This window comes from Babylonia areolata, chromosome 18 (genome assembly GCF_041734735.1).
Source record: "Babylonia areolata isolate BAREFJ2019XMU chromosome 18, ASM4173473v1, whole genome shotgun sequence".
NCBI lineage: Eukaryota > Metazoa > Mollusca > Gastropoda > Neogastropoda > Buccinidae > Babylonia > Babylonia areolata.
In genome coordinates this window covers 541,116-557,903 of record NC_134893.1, presented here as the reverse complement: position 1 = coordinate 557,903, position 16,788 = coordinate 541,116, and the positions used below count along the sequence as shown (strand labels likewise).

The window sequence follows — 16,788 nt, the reverse complement described above, 5'->3', positions numbered from 1 at the left end:
ACTGATCCACTGCTCCTGCACAGTGGTGTGCAGAGAAAGGTGCAAATGCTGCAAGTCCAACTTAAAGTGCACATCACTGTGTACATATGGCAGGGACTGTCACAAAGACTGAACATTGCCCAGCTGGAAAGAGACAACCCAACTATAGTCGAGAAGGGTTTTTCAGCAACTTTGTGATACTAGCTTTATGTTTACGTTTTCCAGTCAAGCTGAAACTATCAAAATTGTTTATTTGGTTCCACAAAGTGCACATTATGTACTTTGTGACTATTGTAACCACACATCCGATTACCTGCAAGTGGGATTTTCATCTCAAGAAACCGTCCCCCACCCCTACCCCCAAACTCTCATCACCCCTCCTTTTCCAATGCCCTTTGATGTCTCGTGAGAGTGATGAATAAATGAACGCCCACTAACCCCACCTTAACACTTATTCAGAGCCGTAAGTCTCTGCTATAGATCTCCTTTACAATTTCTGTGATGTGGCCTGGTGTCCTAATGCTTGATGCAAGCATGCAGCAACCGGTCTGGTGCTGTGATTGGAATGGACTGGTCACTTTTGTAACTTTTGTTATGAGATTGTGCCAGCCAGTCATATATCTGATCATGTAAGTGTGTTATTGGATCAGTCGTTTTTAGTCAAAATCAGTTACCAGAGCACAGTCTGGAAGAACAGGACCGTGGCTGATGGGTAAAAGCAGATTTACAGGTTTGTAAACTTCTGAGGACTGTGTTAAACATTCATTTATTTTTGCTTTTTAGTACCATAGCAAATATGATTTGAAACGACAGCGGTCTTACTGCATTTCCCACATTATGAAATATCTGTTTTGGTAGCTACAATAGCATGATTATACGCAGTTACCACAACCTAATAAACTATATGTTGTTGTTCAGGCATTAGAGATATCTTCCTGGCCTGATTATGGATTTGCTGGTCAAGGCCATCACATCCTGGTGTGACCTAATTACAGATTTAATTAATCTCCTGACGTGCGGCTGACAGACTTTAAACAACACAAATTCAGTTAGGTTCCAGGTAATCAGTGTTTATGAATATAGCTTATACAGATATAGTGTAGCACAGTATTTGTGAGAATGGTCACAGGTTGTGTGGTAAACATGCACACTGTTTAGAACAGTATATAGTCACTGTAATGTAGTCAGTGCGTGTAGTGACCTAATTTCAAGACTAAATTTAGCCATTTGAAGGAAGTGCTGGTTGATGTATGTGCCTCAAAGTGTTCAGACAGCATCACAGTACATGACAGCAACACACATTTTCATTCAGTTGTTTCTGGCTACTAATTTTGTATTTGTCTTCAAAACATTTCAAGTTAAAGGGTTTGCCAGTCACGGTTATCTGGTTTTACTGTGACCAAATTACACATTTAGTGCTAAATCTATTCACCAAAGTGTCTGAAACGAATAACTTGACATACATAATACAAAAACACACTGACTGTTTGAAAATCAAAAGTGATCCTTAAAGGAATGACAACATTTAGATCTGCAGTTAAGTGATACAGACAGTGCGTGAAGGGTAACCTACATTCATAGCTATTTGTAGACAAACGAGGAAAGTGTCAAGATGCCTATTGCTTAAATATGTTCAGGTAGTCAAAGTTCATGTGTGCAACAGGTCATACTTTCACTTCACAAACTAACTGTTGGGATTCGTTGAGAAATGCTGTGAGTCGCTTAGCAGATGATGTTTTTCGAAGACGCCATATTTGTTCACATCACGTTGCGTCGATTTTATGAACAGATAGTTCCTTCGATGAATTTTTGAGAGTCACACACACCACAGAATGAAACAACATCAAATAAAACATTCCACAGAAAGCCTGAACTTTCAATATTTTTTTTTTCTTCGAACTTTGAGTCGGAAACTTGGCTAAATTCGAAGAATCGATGGGACCCGACTTACAGAGGGTGGCCAGTAAAACCGTTGAAAACGGACTACATTCATACGCTGTCTTGATTCAGAAGGTCTGGGGGAGACGGTTAATGCGTGTTCACGGCTGCTTCTTTCCATTGATTACTTCGCAGACCGGAATTTCTCCGTCTTCGTTGCTTTCAGCATGCAACTGAAATAGGGCAAAAGAGTGCAGCATTTTTTCATACATGGTTTTGACAGCCATGCACCTGAAAACATTGAAAATACTACATTTCCGGGGTGTTTTGTGCAAAGATACTTACCGACAGCAAAGATAAGACTTCGAAGATGCAATATCTATAAAAACCCAGATCTTCATAATTTTGACCCTTACCACTTGTTTTTTTGTGTACAGCTACGAATCGCTGGATGCGGCTTTGTGTGTGTGTGTGTGTGTGTGTGTACCATTGCTATACACATGTTATTTACACCGACTCACTTTCCAGCAACAATAAAGAAAAAAGGCATTTTATACCGAAACGTCAATGTCAATTTCTAATTTTATTGACTCACTTGTGTTATAACCCGGTGTTCGGTTGTCCGTGTGTGTGTGTGTGTCTGGACTGAGTACTTTGTCCGTCAATACCAATTTTGGCTTAAAAATAGTAGGGAAAAAATCTTCAGTCATACCAATAATAGGTTGTATGTCACCAATTCTCGTATCATGAACGGTTTATTTCGTTGAAGCTAATTGCGGCGATGGCAACGTCTCATTTACTGTGGACTTTAAAGAATTAAATGCCCGAGATACACCAAAATAACATGATTTATACAGCGTTATCAGTTCGGGTACCGCAACTGGTTTGTCACTCTTAAAAGACATGCTTGATTATTAATTTTGGAACGTCATTGACAGATCTGTAACAGTGCAATGACGAAGACAATTTCTTCCCACCAGAACATGCTGCGTTCGAATCTGTGCTCAGCGGGCCTTTTAGTCTTTTTTGTTGTTTACCCGAAGCTTTATGATAACAAATACAAAACATATTAAATTTTAACGATTAATTTGTTGTTGTTGATTTTTTAAAGTGTATCACAAGTGAGTCTTGAAGGCCTTGCCTCTCTTGTTTTTATGAGTATTATGTTTAATATATTAGTTTATTCACTCTCGGCTAATGTTAACTTTGAATACAGGTGCGTCCAGATCACATTCTAATAGTTGCAAAGCGTTTTACCGTCAGTTGTAATACCTTCCCGACTCTTGAATTTTTGTTTTCGCTCAGCTATAATTAAGACAAATAGCTATAGGCCATGTTATCTGGGGTAAACTTTTAAATTTTCCACTGGTTGCACAGGCAGAAAGCGATAAGATATTCAGAAATGCGTACTAAAATTCTTATATGGAATAGCAATTGTTTTGTTAGTTCAGTTATTTGCTACGAAAGCAAAAGCGGTCTGCACACTCAGCGGGCAATGGCCCAAATACCTCAGCCCCTGTGGTGACGCGATATGCTGGTAGAATGATGTAACGTGATGTTTAGTCACACTAGGGAAAACATGATAACCTTCAGGAGTGCTCTCAATTACAGTACAGTTCTCTGAGAACCACAGCGGGTGAACAATAGGATGACGGTCAAAACAACAGAAAGGTGATCAAATAAAATGACTCCAATCAGATCAGTGATTATCAAGAGATTTTTTTTTTTATCCACAGATTACTGAAGCCTCCTTCCCCGCTTGTTTTCGATGCTGAAGGACAACCGATAACACAAGGTCGCACTGATGGTTCTTAGGAAAAAATCACATCTTCGTTATCACTCATTATCATCGTATCAATATCATATTTCTTTTGTAAGTGAATATGTGTGTGTGTGCGCTGTGTGTGTGTGTGTGTGTGTGTCAGTGTGTGTGTGTGTGTGTGTGTGTGTGTGTGTGTGTGTGTGTGTGTGTGTGTGTGTGTGTGTGCGCGCGCATTCAGAATATAGTGTGCGCGCGTGTCTTATATCTGAAAATGGTTAAGAAAAACCCTCAGTCAGTAAGAATAACATTAAAAATAAAACGGTCCCAATTTGGCAACAATTCAAAATGAATGTATGTCCGTCAGTGTCCTTTGTTCCTGACTCTAAGAAACACGTACTGAACTTGAAACACACACATCTTACTGGCGTCAAAGGTAATAAATACACATCTTTTTCGGCTTTTCCAGTCTGAATGGTATTCTCACGATTTCCGACAGAAGACGTCAAAGCGACCTCAGTGACAGAAAACAAAGCCACGGTGAACGAACCAAAACACCACAACACTGCATGCACTGGATCCACTGACCACTGCACCCGTCCGCCTCCCACCCTCATGCACAGGGCGCATTTCATTAATCCCACAAACGCATAAAACACCTGCATAAGTATGTTCGTGCTGTCACGGCACACACACACACCACACACACACCACACACACACACACAAAAGCATGGAACACGAGAAACAACAGTGGCAAATTTAACTTGATGGACTGACATTTCGTAACCCGAAACACTGGTGTATGTACACGCGATCTGTAAACGTGTGAGAGCAACGTGTACATGTTTACATGACTATTGCACAGACAATCCGTCGATCCGCTCGAGTGCGTGTTCAGTACGTGTGTGTGTGTTTATGGCCACGCTGGCTTCTGGCATGAGGCAACCACGAGGACACCGCGTGATAGAGAGCGAGAGAGAGAGAGAGAGAGAGAGAGAGAGATCGAGGGAGAGAGAGAGAGAGAGAGAGAGGGGAGGGTGGAGCCGGGGGGGCGGTGGAAGGGACGAGACCGAGTGGGAAGAGAGTGCCCATATGTGGAAGCGGATGAGAAGGAGGAGGCGGCGAGAGAGAGAGCCTCGGAGAGACGCTTTGACATTTTGTTGTCATTTCCTGCAAGGGTCTATACTCACACACACACACACACGCACAGAGTATGCGTGTCCGAGTGTGTGCCGTGTGCCAACGGTGTGTGTGTGTGTGTGCGTGCGTGCGCGCGCAGCCGCCGGCGGGTGTGTGCATCAGTGTGTGTGCGAGCGTGCATGTGTGTATATCAAATAAAAATCACTGATGTCGCTAAATATATTAATCTAGAAGTCCTGCGGATCACATAAACTGAGGCCACTATACTGATGATTTTAACTGAATAAAGTGAAGGCGTCCGCGCTCGTGTGCCGGTGTGTGTCGATCGGTGCACCGCTTGATGTGTGCACTGCTTTTTGCACACGTCGGACTGTTTTTCAGTGTCCCAGTCAGTTATGTTCACTCATACTCAGCCGTGATGCGCTTTCACGGGTGGATTCGTCTGTTTGAAAGATAGGACCCCCTCCCCTCCCCACCCCTCCTCACACACACACTCATGAATACAGGTCAGTCTTCAGGGGCATGAACTTAATAACGAACTAGTCAGTTTCCATCTCAGTGGACACTCATCACCGGCTGAGTTTCATCACTGTACTCAATCCCACGCAGTCCCATAAATACTCACGCACTCATGAACGTTTGTATGCACGTGCGTTTTTCGTTAACATGTGACCGGAATAACGATTTATATCATGCCTATGTTGTTTTAATAACTATCATTATTATCATTAATCTTATCTATCTGACTGGGGAAAAATTCAGTATACGATTGCCTATTTCTTTTCGCAACTATGCTTAAAGAATAGCATTGTGTTTCAAAAACAGAATTAGGTCCTGTCTGTTTACAGAATCGTGTTTGTCACCTTACCTCGATGTGATTAACAGTTCACGCCACTCCCACTTTGGCGCAAAATAGTGTGTTGAATGAAAACCACCAGGCGACTATGGAGAATCAGACGACAGTGAGGTGCCTGCGGATGTAAAACGGCTTTTCATTGGCCGAGCCTGTGGGCCCACATCAGACGATTCCGTGTTGTCGCACGAGATTTATTCCGAATATATTAAAACACCGAAACAGAAAATTTCGTCAAAGACAACACAGAAGCGGAAGGAACGAACGCCGAGTGGAATCATAGGTGAGTTTTTTTTCTCTCTAACTTAATGTTTTTTGCGCTTTTTGTCTGCTGCAGTCGCTGCGCGGTTCGCTTCGATTGAGTCGTCGATATTCTGTGGACTTTGCCCCGGTTGTTTCTATTTTTAAACTACGCTTCAAAGCCGGCTGATGCTTGTTACCTTGAAACTGGTTGCAAGGCTCTCTTGTGTGTGTGGATGCTGATCGCTGTCACCTCTATGTGTGAAACTCTTTTCACAGGTGTGATAAATGTTATGTGAAGTGAGATAAAGTTGAAGGAAGGCGAGTGTGACCTTGAACTGAACGCGCAGATTTGTCTACGTTTTCAGTCAACACACTGGAGCCGGGGAAGAATTTCAACAATTGATAAGAAATCGACATTTGATGATCATCTACATCTTTTGAACAGCTGGTTCAGTCTAACCATCTCTTCGCATGATGTGTGCGTGCTTAGTTTGTATACATCTCAGTTCAGTATTTGCCTCTCTCTGTGTGTGTGTGTGTGTGTGTGTGTGTGTGTGTGTGTGTCCCAGTGTGTGTGTGTGTGTGTGTTCGTGTGTGTGTGTGTGTGTGTGTGTGTGTGTGTGTGGTCTTAATGTTTTCCACGCCGGCATTTCTCAAGTTGAAAGAAGTCGGGATCATTAAGACTGGAAAACAAAATCAAAACTTTAAATTATAATTGAACTTTCAGTTAAAACGCATAGCTTTAATGATATGACATTCGAATCATGCATGTCATCGCGATCACACATTATCAAATAATTAAAGGGACTGACAGTGTAATGCTGTATTATTTCTTCGAATAGTGTGGCAGTTGCCTACTTAGCCAAACGTAATGGCACTGGCAGTAGTTGTGACGTGATAGCAGCAGCAATAGTACCGATGTACTTTATGTTAAATACAATTACCGAGGGGCATTAGTATTACTAACTAGTACCGACAGTACTGAACTAACAGCTAGGTCTCTCAGGTGGGTATCCCCATTCCAACTCCTTTTTGAAATAAGTTTAGATCCATGATTATTCATGTTGACCCTAATGATATAGAGCCGTTTCAGAATTCACACTGATCAGTGCATCAGTGGTGTGTGTGTGTGTGTGTGTGTGTGTTCGAGTTGCCTATTTAGCCTAACGTAATGGCAGTAGTTGTAACGTGATCATAGCACTGTGTGTGTGTGTGTGTGTTCGAGTTGCCTATTTAGCCTAACGTAATGGCAGTAGTTGTAACGTGATCATAGCACTGTGTGTGTGTGTGTGTGTGTGTGTGTGTGTGTGTGTGTGTGTGTGTGTTCAAGTTGCCTATTTAGCCTAACGTAATGGCAGTAGTTGTAACGTGATCATAGCACTGTGTGTGTGTGTGTGTTCGGCATATGGATTCAGTGGTTCTGTTACGGAACATTTAACTAAGTTTATTGATAATTTAAAAAAACAACTCGATATGACCTACTGAAATTGTTTAAATGTTTCTTCATTCAGCGCATGCGTTTATTTTGTTAATCTTGGACAAAGTGGATGTTGCACGGACAGTGATAAGAAACTGTAGGGAGAGCTGAACGGCTCAAGGTGTTCAGAGAAGAAGCCCCCCACAGTCATGTGTTTCGGCCCATCGGGAAGACTGAAGGGGGCGTCCGGTCTCAGTCAGTGGAGTGGGGGAACAGATGTTGAGGCAAAGTGGGGTGGGGGGTACTGTAGGGGTAGGGGTGGGGGCCGTGTAACCGGCGGCCGGCAGGGAACATGTGATAATCCAACGAACTTTTGGACGTTTGCCACGAGGCCATCCACGTATTCACACACACACACACACACACACACACACACACACACACGCACACTGGCACACACACACGCACACACACAGACACACACACAGACACACACACGTACATTGGTACACACACACACACATACTGGCACACACGCGCGCGCGCGCGCGCGTCACACATTGACACACACACGGCACATACACACATTGACACACACACACACACACACACACACACACAGAGTGTATTCACCGGAATTGAAATCGGCATATATTTTCACAGTCAGTGACATCTGAATGAACACATCCTGATCAGTCACGTGTCTGTGTAATGGCGATCTTGTGTGGAGAGCTTCTGGCACACAGGCATCGACTGATCGAGTCTCGGTGGTGTCCTTCTGCAGTGCATGCTAGTATCTCCGGCTGTGTCCTGCAGTGCACAAGTATCTCTCGCAGGCTGGATGCCGCCGCGTGTACACAGTGACATGTGCGCATGGGCCAGTGCCGATACTAGTGTGTGTGTGTGTGTGCGTGTGTGTGTGTGCGTGTGTGTGTGTGTGTGTGCAACGAACACAGTTGTTTCCCGGGCCTTTCGCTCGATCCCCGGCAGTCGGTGCGTCTCCTGTCGACCCCTGCATTCAGAGTCCATCAGTTGCCCAATCCTCTTTCCTGTCGTGATTTATTTAGAAGAGATCCTAATGACTCATCAAAATTAGGACAGTTAATTTTCCAGTTGTATGAATAAAGACTCGTGTGAAAATACCGTTAAAAAACCGCAACAACTAAAACAAACAATAACAAAAAACCGGAGAGTGAATTAAATGTCAGTTTGCAGATTTACTATCGTCTGAACATCATAATCACACAGCAGTAGTTTATAAAAACAACAACAAACAAACAAAAAACCACCCCGCCCTCCCCCATCTTCTTCTCTCGGCCATGCAGGGGTTGATATGTATTTATTTTTTAAAAGCACCCCCTCCTTCCCTCCCTTGTCCCGCCATCCTCACAACACGGGGTGACGGCCTTGGATAACCTCGATCGCTTATCAGTAGCACACACATACACGCCTTGTTACACGTGTGTGTGTGTGTGTGTGAAAGTTTTGAAGAAGTTGAGGGCCACCAGAGCGTGGCCATGAGAGGGAACGACTGGGCCTTTTGGGGTCATCCCGTGAGAAAACATGTGTTCAACACGCATCAACTCGTGTGATTAGACATGGGCCCATCGGGATGTTACTCGAGGCCAGTCAGGGTTTTTGGTATAAGAGGATGGAGATGTTGCATCGTTCTTTCATCTGCTGTGTGCTGCTGCAGACAGCAGCTTTTTGATGCCCTGGGCTGGATATCTTTCGGGTATGCTTCGTGTCCACAGTTTTACCTGTGTACGTTCTGGTTAGCAGGGAGAGGTCTTGTTAGCTATATGTTTATCATGCTCCGGCTGTCTGTGTTGTGGTGAGTTTAGCGACCTTTTGGCAGTCTGCCCTCAAAGTCAAGTTTTTTCGTGGCTGTGTGCTTTCTCTCATCCTTCCTCTCAGTTACAAAATATTACCGTGTGAAATAAGCCGGAGTTGAATCTGAATATTATTTGAATATGATAATTTTCTTCATTACTTTTTTCCTTCTTTTCTTTTTATTTAAACTTTTAAAATTATTTAGTAGTTTAAATTATCATCAGGGCTTTTGTTAATTTGCCTTGCTTTATTCAAACTTTTAATCGAAAAAAAAGGTGTTTAAAAAAATCATAGTTCGGGAAGGGAAGCAACCCCCACGTTTTAGTTTTTGTTATTGGATAATTGCTCCCCCTTACAGGCCCTGTCACCATTCATTTTCTGCAAGTTTTTTTTGTTTTGTTTTTCTTTTCTTTTCTTAAACATTAAAAAGGTGGCATTGCTACTGTTGAGTTTTAAGTTTCTAGAAAGTGTTGACATTTTTTTGAGGATGTCATATGGCTTTTGCAAAAGTGTTATTCTGCCTTATCCCACAAAACAATAAAACAAAAAATACCTCTAACGACTCAGAAGCAAGTCCAAGGCTTATCTTTCTCTCTTCCTCCTCTCCACCACCCTTCCTCTCTTCCTGTCTTCCTCCTCTCCACCACCCTTCCTCTCTTCCTGTCTTCCTCCTCTCCACCACCCTTCCTCTCTTCCTGTCTTCCTCCTCTCCACCACCCTTCCTCTCTTCCTGTCTTCCTCCTCTCCACCACCCTTCCTCTCTTCCTCCTCTCCACCACCCTTCCTCTCTTCCTGTCTTCCTCCTCTCCACCACCCTTCCTCTCTTCCTGTCTTCCTCCTCGGCACCACCCTTCCTCTCTTCCTGTCTTCCTCCTCGGCACTACCCTTCCTCTCTTCCTGTCTTCCTCCACGGCACCACCCTTCCTCTCTTCCTGTCTTCCTCCTCGGCACCACCCTTCCTCTCTTCCTGTCTTCCTCCTCGGCACAATCTGTTGAATAAAATAGATGTTGAGAGCTGCATCCATTAGGATTATTGCTGACACTGATGCCATTATATATGTAAATTTATTTTATGTCTACCACATGATGTGTTCCCATGACTAGAAATGCTTTTTAAATCGCTGTCATCTAAATGTAGAATTTGTTATTCATCATTTGTTGAGTGTCAAAAGGTGGCATGGCCATCCAAAGTTCAGGTGTTGGGTTGGCTCATATGACTGCTGATGAGAGGGGCTTCAGTCATCAGTCTGTCAGGGGTTACAGGCTATAAAACACTTGACACAGCAACTTGGGCACAAATCATCCGATCAAAGCAGGCTTGTGGAAAAAGTTAAATGTATTGTCAAAAGATTCTCACTTGCTTGTCATTGTAATTGGTGTTTGGTATGTTCTGATATATTGCAGTTGAAGAAAAGATGCCTGCTCACGAACTGGAACATGCTTTGGGAAGTCCCAGTGGAGTGGTGCAGTCGGTGGCTGAGCCCAGTGTGGCTGAAGCAGTGTTGGAAGGAACACATGGAGCTGTACCACACACATACTGCATGGACCAGGAAGTGGTCATCTCCGGAATCTCTGGCCGTCTGCCGGAATCGGACAATATGGAGGAATTCCGACAGCACCTGATGAATGGAGAGGACATGGTGACTGAGGATGATCGTCGATGGCAACCAGGTGGGTACAGGTCACATACATGTGATATGTGTCTCTGTGCAGTCTGTCTGTATCAGTTTGCCTTGGTTTGGAATTATAAGTCAGTTTTGGTTGTTGGCATTGACTTTGGCTACTGTTCTTCTGCAACAACACAGCCCAAATCATCTTGTATACCAGGACATTTCTGAAAACTAGAACTGTCTTGGGGCACCTTTTTGCAAACCCTTGGAACAGGATGGAAATTTTTGTCCGGGAGCACTCAAGAGATGCACCCTAGAGAATCTGTTTTTTGTCCAGGCCTGCATGCTTTGCCCAGACGTAATGTCTATCTATCTATCTATCTATCTACCTGTCTATTTCAACATCCTGACCACTGTGTCCAGGCCTACACGGTTTACCCAGACGTAATGTCTATCTATCTATCTACCTGTCTATTTCAACATCCTGACCATGGTGTCCAGGCCTGCATGGCTTGCCCAGACGTAATGTCTATCTATCTATCTATCTATCTACCTGTCTATTTCAACATCCTGACCACTGTGTCCAGGCCTGCACGGTTTACCCAGACGTAACGGCAAGCTGAAGGACCTCAGCAAGTTTGACGCCGCCTTTTTTGGGGTGTCTCCTCGCCAGGCCGATGCCATGGACCCCCAGCTGAGACTGCTGCTGGAGACGTCCTATGAGTGCATTGTGGATGCTGGTGAGTCATCTAACTACACAGTTTTAAATTGCATGCAATGGTAGAAGTAAGGGTGCTAGAAATCTGAAAATTTTTTTTTTATTCGTATGCTAGCGTTCTCTAAAAAACAACAACAAAAAACCATGAGGATGTAATGGACTGCTTTTACTGTGAACACATTTTCATTCAATTTACAACCATGTTTGAAATGAATATTGAAGTTATAGCGATGTCTTGTTTCAGAATAGAGTCAATGCTGGGTTAGATATGTTTGAAATGAATATTGGAGGAGTTATAGTGATGTCTTGGTACAGAATAGAGAGTCAATGCTGGCTTAGATATGTTTGCAGTAAACTCTTCTCTCCTTTCCTGATACATGCACACACACACACACACACACACACACTCGCACACACACCCACACACACACACACACACACAGAAATCAACCCGCACCACACACTGATCCTGACACATACTCACACTTTATATTATGTGCTTGCACACACAGTGCAGATGCTGTTTCATTGTGAAGCTTTCGGTGCCTTCAGGCATCAATCCCCAGTCCATCCGTGGCACAAAGACAGGCGTTTTCATTGGTGCCAGTTTCTCTGAATCGGCGGAGGCATGGTCATCTGACACAGAGAAGACGATTGGCTACACCATGACAGGCTGTGCACGAGCCATGTTTGCTAACAGGCTGTCATTCTTTTTTGACTTGAAAGGTACGTGGGATGTGTTGTCGGGTTTTTGAAGTATCCATGTATTGATAATGAAGTGAATGCATCTTTGTTATTGTTATAGTGTGCAAGTTTGTTCAGACAACAAGCAACCTTTTTTCTTGCTCACAGAACTGGGAGGAGGTGTGTGAATTTGTTCAGACAACAAGCAACCTTTTTTCTTGCTCACAGAACTGGGAGGAGGTGTGTGAATTTGTTCAGACAACAAGCAACCTTTTTTCTTGCTCACAGAACTGGGAGGTGTGTGAATTTGTTCAGACAACAAGCAACCTTTTTTCTTGCTCACAGAACTGGGAGGTGTGTGAATTTGTTCAGACAACAAGCAACCTTTTTTCTTGCTCACAGAACTGGGAGGTGTGTGAATTTGTTCAGACAACAAGCAACCTTTTTTCTTGCTCACAAAACCGAGAGGAGAAGCCAGCACAATCAATTAACCCCTTCACTGCTAGTACGTTTTGCTATAGCCTATGCTGAAAATACTTTCAGAAAAACAAGAAAAACACGCCAATGATTTTAATTTGCTTATGTTTAAAAAAGTACTTAAGATAAGTGCATAAAAGTATATATCAAATGAAAGGAAAATGAACCAAGATTTTGCTTTTAATACTCACATGTTCAAATAATAAGTCAATCTGACACAAAAATTCCATAAAATGCAATAATAAAAAAAAAAAAAAAAAAAAAAAATTGGGACTGTCTTTCCATCATGTAGGTGCTACAACATCCACCAGGTTATCAGTCAGTCTTTCTTGTGACTGTTATGATCAACCACACACACTGTCAAGGCTGTGCAACAGTGTCCAGGTCCATAAGACTCCAACACAGTCCACACAAAGAATGAAAAGGGTGTACTCACCCAACATCTATCGTCAGTAAAAACGCTGTGTGTGGTACTTGCGGAAACAGTCTTCAAGACACAGTGCTGGTTTATTATTGCCTGTATACCTCTGTGTGTGTGTGTGTGTGTGTGTGTGTGTGTGTGTGTGTTTATGGATCAGTTATTCAGATGGAGGAAAATGCATGAATAACCTGGAATATATATTTCAGTTTTGAAAGTCACACTCTGCTGCAAGAAACTTTATCTTAATATCAATGTGCTGTGTGCATTTGTTTAAGTATATGTGTGCTTGCTTGAAAGAGAGAGGGATACTTGCAAGTGAATTGAAGTGTGGATGTATCAGCGTACATTTATATGCTATGTATACAATATCCATTTTGTTGGGTCAGGGGCATAGCCCTTGCTACTGGTACCATGTAACCCAGTACTACCTGCTGCATGTGAAGTCTCCCAACGACGGACCAGGCAGAGGAGGAAACCTTTCCCAACGGCTGTGAAGGTGGAAGAGAATGATCAAAGGGCAGGGGGAGCTCTTATCCTTGGCTGGAAGTACTCCTAGGAGACGAAACTCCGAAGAAAAAACCTGCATCTGCCGAGGCCGTCCTACACGTGGCAAAATCTGTACCTGTGGGACTGTGAGCATTGGTAGGCGAGCGAGTGGGGAAGGGACTGCACAACTCCTCTTCACTAAAAAAAAGTCACCTCTGCTGGTCAGGCAACCAGGCTAATGTCGGAACGTCGAGCTAGCCTTTCAACACCCAGCTTTCTCAAGCCCTGCGGCGATGGAGAAGTGGTAACGGGGACAGGCAGAGGATGCTGCTGGCAGTTCCTAGTCACGACTCTGCATGCAGGTGGCTGTGGGGTGATGGTCGTCCGCCGTAGACTGGGGCAGATGCGGCGCCCGTATCCTCCCACAGTGTCAGAGCAGCCCTTTTTATGGACAGCACTGCTCTCCCAACATGGGGAAGGGGAGATAAAAGGATCCCTAAACAAAGCCTGCCTCATCTAGTACCTAGTAGGAAACTGCACCTACTTGGACATCCAACACTAGCGGTTGAAAACAACAGAAGAAAAGAACCAGGAGTCATACCCTGACTCTGGGTGCCTGGAATGTTCACACCCTTTTAGACAGAGACGACAGACCAGAAAGGCATACAGTGCTCATTGCTAGAATACTTGATCGCTACCAGGTGGACATAGCAGCCCTGAGCGAAACCAGGTTTGCGGGTGAAACCCAGCTGGAGGAAGTTGGAGGGGGCTACACCTTCTACTGCACTGGGAAGCCAGATGGCATCCCAAGAACCTCAGGCCTGGGCTTTACCATATGAACCAAACTTGTACGACGGCTTGACAGCCTTCCACGTGGGATAAACGATAGGCTGATGACCCTGCGTCTGAAGCTGTCCAAGGATGGCTTCTCCACAGTCATCAGCAACTATGCCCCAACAATGACCAACCCTGATGACATCAAAGAAGCTTACGAGGAGCTCAGCCACACCATTTCAGCGGTAGACAGAAAGGACAGGCTGATCATCCTTGCGGATTTCAATGCCCGCGTCAGCGTGGACTTCTCCTCGTGGCCAAAAGTCCTAGGACAGCACGGCACTGGCAAGTGCAACTCCAAAGGACTGCTTTTGCTCTCGCTCTGTGTGCAGCATGGACTGACCATCACCAACACCCTCTCCCAACAAGCGGACAAGTACAAGAACACATGGATGCACCCCCGCTCCAAGCAATGGCATATGCTGGACTATGTGATTGTCTGGCAGAGGGACAGAGGTGATGTTTCCATTACACGCTGCATGAGAGGAGCAGTCTGTTGGTCAGACCTTCGCCTAGTGCACAGCAAGATGAACATCAGACTTGCACCCAAGCTCCAACCAGCCAGGCAGAAGCCCCCTAGGAAGCTGAACATCCACCGCCTCCCTATCACCAAGGACGTGCTGCAGCAGCAAATCCAAGCAGCTCTCCAAGAAATTCCTGCATCGACTGATGTAGAAGAGGTATGGAGCACCTTTAGAGATGCTGTGTACACAGCAGCAGCTGACACACTTGGTTTTGTACAGAGGAGCCACAAAGACTGGTTTTCCGAGAACGACTCCAGAATCTCCAAGCTTCTGAACACACTGCATATATGGCATCAGGATCACATTTCCGATAAAGACTGCCAGAGGAACGAGAATCAGTTCTTGCAAACCAGGCAACTCGTACAGAAGAGACTGCGTGAGGTGGGAGAGAAAGTCTGAAGAGCTTCAATCCGCTGCTGATGTTCACGACACGAAGACCTTCCATAATGGTCTCCGAGCTGTGTATGGGCCGAGAGTCACAGGATCAACCCCTGTCTGAGCCTTGGACCAGACCACCCTACTGACAGACAAGAAAGACATCCTTGCCCACTGGACAGAGCACTTCAACACCATCCTCAACAGGGACTCGTCCATATCTGACAAGGTAATTGCAGCCCTCCCACAGCTACCAGTCAATGACTTGCTAGCTGCCCCTCCCACCAAGGCCGAGACCCGGAAGGCCCTGAAGCTGACAACGTCGGGAAAAGCACCAGGAGCGGATGGAATCCAGGCTGACATCTACAAGTATGGAGGCGAGGTGCTGACAGACAAGCTGACTACCCTGTTCCAGTCTATCTGGGAGAGAGGGGAGGTTCCCCAGGATTTCAAGGATGCTTCAATTGTCCACATTTACAAACGGAAGGGAGACAAAACATCCTGCGATAACCACCGTGGAATCTCTCTCCTCTGCATCGCCGGCAAGATCTTCGCCCGCATCATACTGAACAGACTGGTTGACCATATCTCCAACACAGTCATCCCTGAAGCACAGTGCGGCTTCCGCTCAGGCAGGGGAACATGTGACATGGTGTTTGCCGTACGCCAGATGCAAGAGAAGTGCTGTGAGCAGAACAAGGAACTCCACATGGTCTTTGTAGACCTGACTAAGGCCTTCGACACGGTGAACCGCCATGGTCTGTGGAAGATCCTCCTAAAGTTCAGCTGCCCAGAGAGCCTAATCCAGCTGATTGTGTCTTTCCATGATGGCATGCAGGCGAGAGTACAGGAAAATACTGATATGTCGGATCTGTTCCCTGTGGTAAATGGAGTGAAGCAGGACTGTGTCCTGGCATCCACACTGTTCTCCATTCTCTTCTCTGCCATGCTGATTGACGCCTTCCAAGACTGTGACCGTGGCATCTACATCCAGTTTTGCACAGATGGCAAACTTTTCAACTTGCGGCGACTCCACACCAGGTCCAGGGTGTTTGAGGCACTGTTGAGAGAGTTCCTCTTCGCTGGTGACTGTGCACTTGCTGCACACACCCATGAGGACATGCAGTTCATTATGGACAGGGTCTCAACCTCCTGCAGGCGCTTTGGACTCGCCATCAGCCTCAGCAAGACCGAGTCCATGTACCAAGCAGCTAGCTCACAGAACGCCAGTGCCTCCCCCCACACCTGCAATCAAGATCAATGACACAGAGATCAAGTCAGTCGACAAGTTTTGCTACCTGGGCAGCACACTACGCAGCAACGGAGCCCTTGATGCAGAAGTGACGCTGTGCATCGCCAAGGCCAGCACCGCCTTTGGCAGACTCAACAACAGGCTGTGGAACAACAAAGGCATCTGGCTCAGCACCAAGATGAAAACCTACAGAGCTGTTGTGCTGACTACCTTGTTGTACTGCTGTGAAACATGGACGACTTATCGCCGTCACATTCAACATCTTGAGCAGTTTCACCAGAGATGCCTACGAAAGATCCTTGG

At 45.0% G+C, this 16,788-nt stretch overlaps 1 protein-coding gene across 3 annotated transcripts in view; it reads left to right on the top strand.

The window, feature by feature from the left end:
* Window positions 1–5,780: 5,780 nt before the first annotated feature.
* The window catches only part of LOC143292346 (fatty acid synthase-like), a 75,578-nt gene continuing 64,570 nt past the window's right edge, over window positions 5,781–16,788 (top strand). The window contains exons 1-4 of one of the 3 annotated variants that reach the window (XM_076602537.1): window positions 5,781–5,894; window positions 10,509–10,775; window positions 11,302–11,454; window positions 11,985–12,158. In XM_076602537.1, the coding sequence (XP_076458652.1) occupies window positions 10,520–10,775; window positions 11,302–11,454; window positions 11,985–12,158 (583 nt within the window). In that variant the 5' untranslated portion in view covers window positions 5,781–5,894; window positions 10,509–10,519. Of the gene's footprint in view, window positions 5,895–6,157; window positions 6,333–10,508; window positions 10,776–11,301; window positions 11,455–11,984; window positions 12,159–16,788 lie in introns of those variants that run through there. The other 2 variants (XM_076602536.1, XM_076602535.1) reach the window with 2 other exon arrangements.